The sequence below is a fragment of the Myotis brandtii genome, unplaced genomic scaffold (assembly GCF_000412655.1).
Source record: "Myotis brandtii unplaced genomic scaffold, ASM41265v1 scaffold17, whole genome shotgun sequence".
In the NCBI taxonomy this organism is placed as follows: Eukaryota; Metazoa; Chordata; class Mammalia; order Chiroptera; family Vespertilionidae; genus Myotis; species Myotis brandtii.
The window spans coordinates 9,531,458-9,534,647 of record NW_005356259.1 but is presented as its reverse complement, the minus strand read 5'-3'; the positions used below and the strand labels follow the sequence as shown (position 1 = coordinate 9,534,647).

Below are 3,190 nucleotides of genomic sequence, written 5' to 3'. Positions count from 1 at the left end.
GCGGTCTACCTAATCGCTGCCTCGGACGCTAGTGAGGCGCTGTGGGCCCAGCCTGCTCCGGGGATTCCTAGACTGGGGGTCATCTAGGACCAGGGGACCCACAAAATAACCAGCCTGTGCGAGCCTCCCTGGGGCTCCCGAAAGAAATCCTGTTTGGCTTCCTCTGTCTATGAAGCTCCTCTCTCAACTGAAACCACCGGTCCAAGACAGCCACAATCCAGATATACTAGCAAGTCATAAAACTGAACAAAAGCCGACAAACCTTACGGCACCAGGGCTATAGGGCCCAGACAAATTACGACTGTCTAGGTAATATTTAAATAGATGCCTAAAGTAATTGCAGGGGGCGCGGGCTAGTCCTCCTGTTGTAAAAGTGGTGGACGGGATAAAGTGGAAGGTGAAGATAAGAAGGCAAAAAAAGAGGTAAAATTAAAAAGCTTCATTCCACAGCTTTATTCTTCTATAAGAACATAAACATCATCTTTTTTTTCCACGCACAGCAGCATTACAATATTAATTTATTCTGATTTAAGATTAGAAGTAAATAGAGCTAGAACTAACATTTATAATAACGATAGAATGCATTTGCATAAAACAAGATTGGCAATTTTTCATAATAATAGACATTTATACAGATTTGCATTTATAGTTTTTTTTCTTTTTCTGCACCTACAGGTTTGACCCTTTTATGCATGTAACTTCACAGTATAAAGGAAACCAAACAATGTCTCCCTTCTCTAGTCTATTCCGCTTGCCCCAGCCCTCCTCGGCTTCCATGAATTTTGGAAAGAAAAAAAAAAGGAAGAAAAAAAAGTGGGGGGGACAAACCTCCACAAGATAGGGAGAGTTGTGGTGTGCTTGTCGTGTGTTACCAGTGGTAACGATTACTTTATGACAAAAATCCACTAAATCCACATGTATAAACAGAACTACATCAGATTATTTATCTATAGCCAGAAGATATGAAAATTCAGAGGAAGGGGAAATAATTTAGTCCCACAATGCAAGACCTTACACAAACTGGAAGAGGAGTTTCCTTATCCTGGTCTTTTTTTTTTTTTTCCTTCTTCTTCTTTTTCTTTCTTTCTTTTAAAGCTGGGATATCTTACAGAGGAAGGAAAATTTCATCTTCCTGACTCCCTCCATGTTCCAATCAGCCAAAGTCAAGCCCTTTTGTCAACCTGTATGCCCATGCCCATAAGCCCTTCTCTTTGCCAAGGAAGAAAGGAAGAAAGAGAAAAGAAACCCAGGGCCTGGATCCCCTGATTAAACACAGCCCAACACTTCAGGCCCGGGAGCCTGCTGGTGGCTCCTTGCACCATTGACCTCAGGCCAGACACCTCAGCGCCTACAATGGGACCTGGCCTCCGGCTGGGTTTGCCCGGCCCCCCGCAGGAAACCAGCTCCACCGGGAGCACAGGGGCCATTTTGAGCAGTGGAGTCATCCAGACGACAAACCATCCCAGTTCGCACTTGACACTTAGGACAATCTTTATCTACGTAGGATTTTAGAGCGATATGGCTTTTCCCCCAGAACACAACAACAAAAAACCAGCACCTAGCAAACAGACAAAGAAACAAAACGTCAGAACAAACCAGCCCTGCACTGATGTAATGGCCAGCGAAATGGCGAGTGTGGGAGGGAGGAACGGGCGCTCGCACAGGTGCGAGTTCCTGGGAAGAGGCCGAAGACAGAGGGAGGAGAATGGCTCTCTGGAAGCAGGGGGGGAAAACAATCAAAAACGAAACGGCATTGCCTGGAGCTTCATCAGGAAAAATTAAAGTTGGCTGTCAGCTCCCGGATCCGGTTTTCTCGGTTCATTTTCTTCAGTTTCATCCTGCGGTTCTGAAACCAGATTTTAACTTGTCTGTCCGTGAGGTGGACGCTGCGGCTGATCTCGAGGCGCCGCTCTCGAGTAAGGTACATGTTGAACAGAAACTCCTTCTCCAGCTCCAGCGTCTGGTGCTTCGTGTAGGGGCAGCGCTTCTTCCGGCCGCTCTTTGCCGTGAGCCAGTTGGCTGCGTTTTCGCCTTTGGTATTGCCTGGCATTTTAAGGGAATAAAGAGGAGAAGGTTAAATCGAGGCAATGCGGGCTGACTACCAGGGTGAATTTGGGCCGCCTCTGCCACAAGAGGGATGCCCTAAGTCACACACAGAGAGGTATGCTCCCCGCTCCCCGTTAGCTTGCTTGCCCAGGAAGAGCAGTTCCTCCAAAAGGAACGTGCAAAATCCAGTGCGCCCCCAATCTACACCCACCCTCCCAATTCACATTTTCATCCACTTCTTTCCAAACACCTGTTTTAGCACAAAGCTGCCAGGTGCTTGCAGAACGAAGGGCCTGGGAGGACAGGCCTGTATACCTTGAACTTAATGCCTTAATTTTTTCTTTGAGTTGTGCCCCAAGACATACAAGCATTTCCTGTAGCCCCCCCAGCCTGGGGTCCGGGGTGCTTACTTGGTAGGGGGGTGGGCAGCATAGCTGTGTCTCACTGCAGCCCCCTCCTTGCCCAAGGCCTGGCGAGGAGAGGAAGACCGACATAGTTGGGACTTGGGGAAGGCACAAAAAAAAAACAACTGATTGGGGTCAAGGGCCTGCTGCCCTCACGTCTCTCCAGGAGCCAGGGACATGCAGTCTGGGCGACTCTGAGTTCCAGGGGAAGCGAAAAGGTCCCTCTCTGCCTCTCAGCTCAGGGCCCCGGCTCCCGGGCCGGATTTGCCTTTCTTCTACCCGCAACAAGGATTCCCGCCCCTGCAGCAACTTTGAAAAAAGCATGGGGGATCGTAAACTCGAACTTCGCCGGTTAATGGGCTTATTTATTGGTGCTGGCGGCTGCTTATTTTGGATGCCTTACAAACATCCGTGCTATCTGCGGGCGAGCCTCTTTCCCTCCCTCCCCTCCCCCGCGTGGGCCGCGCCTCGCAGCCGGGGCCCAGACCACGGGTGAGGGTGCTCCGGCCCACGAAGGACAGGCACGAGAGGGGGGCTGCTCGCCGGGATCCTCGCCCCCAGCCGGGGTGAGCTGAGGCCAGCGCAGAGGACGTCTTGGTGTGGGGCACTAAGCTGGACATGAATTTTTACGGCGTCCCCACGCCCAAATATTAAAAAGCAAGTTCACAAGGTCAGGCTGCCTGCAGCTCAGGCCAAGGCCGGTCGGCTGCTGCGCGGACTCCTGGCTTCCTGCTCCTGCC

At 50.5% G+C, this 3,190-nt stretch overlaps 1 protein-coding gene and 1 long non-coding RNA gene across 4 annotated transcripts in view; one reads left to right on the top strand and one right to left on the bottom strand.

The window, feature by feature from the left end:
• LOC102243335 overlaps positions 1-924 on the top strand; it is a 1,416-nt gene extending 492 nt beyond the window's left edge. Inside the window, exon 2 of the long non-coding RNA XR_313402.2 lies at positions 676-924. This is a non-coding gene — a long non-coding RNA (uncharacterized LOC102243335). The remainder of the gene's footprint in view (positions 1-675) is intronic.
• The window catches only part of HOXA10 (homeobox A10), a 9,251-nt gene continuing 6,896 nt past the window's right edge, over positions 836-3,190 (bottom strand). Inside the window, exons 1-2 of one of the 3 annotated variants that reach the window (XM_005862963.2) lie at positions 2,457-3,176; positions 836-2,043 (exon numbers count right to left, since the gene is read on the bottom strand). In XM_005862963.2, the coding sequence (XP_005863025.1) occupies positions 1,769-2,043; positions 2,457-2,478 (297 nt within the window). In that variant the 5' untranslated portion in view covers positions 2,479-3,176 and the 3' untranslated portion in view covers positions 836-1,768. Of the gene's footprint in view, positions 2,044-2,456; positions 3,177-3,190 lie in introns of those variants that run through there. The other 2 variants (XM_005862964.2, XM_005862962.2) reach the window with 2 other exon arrangements.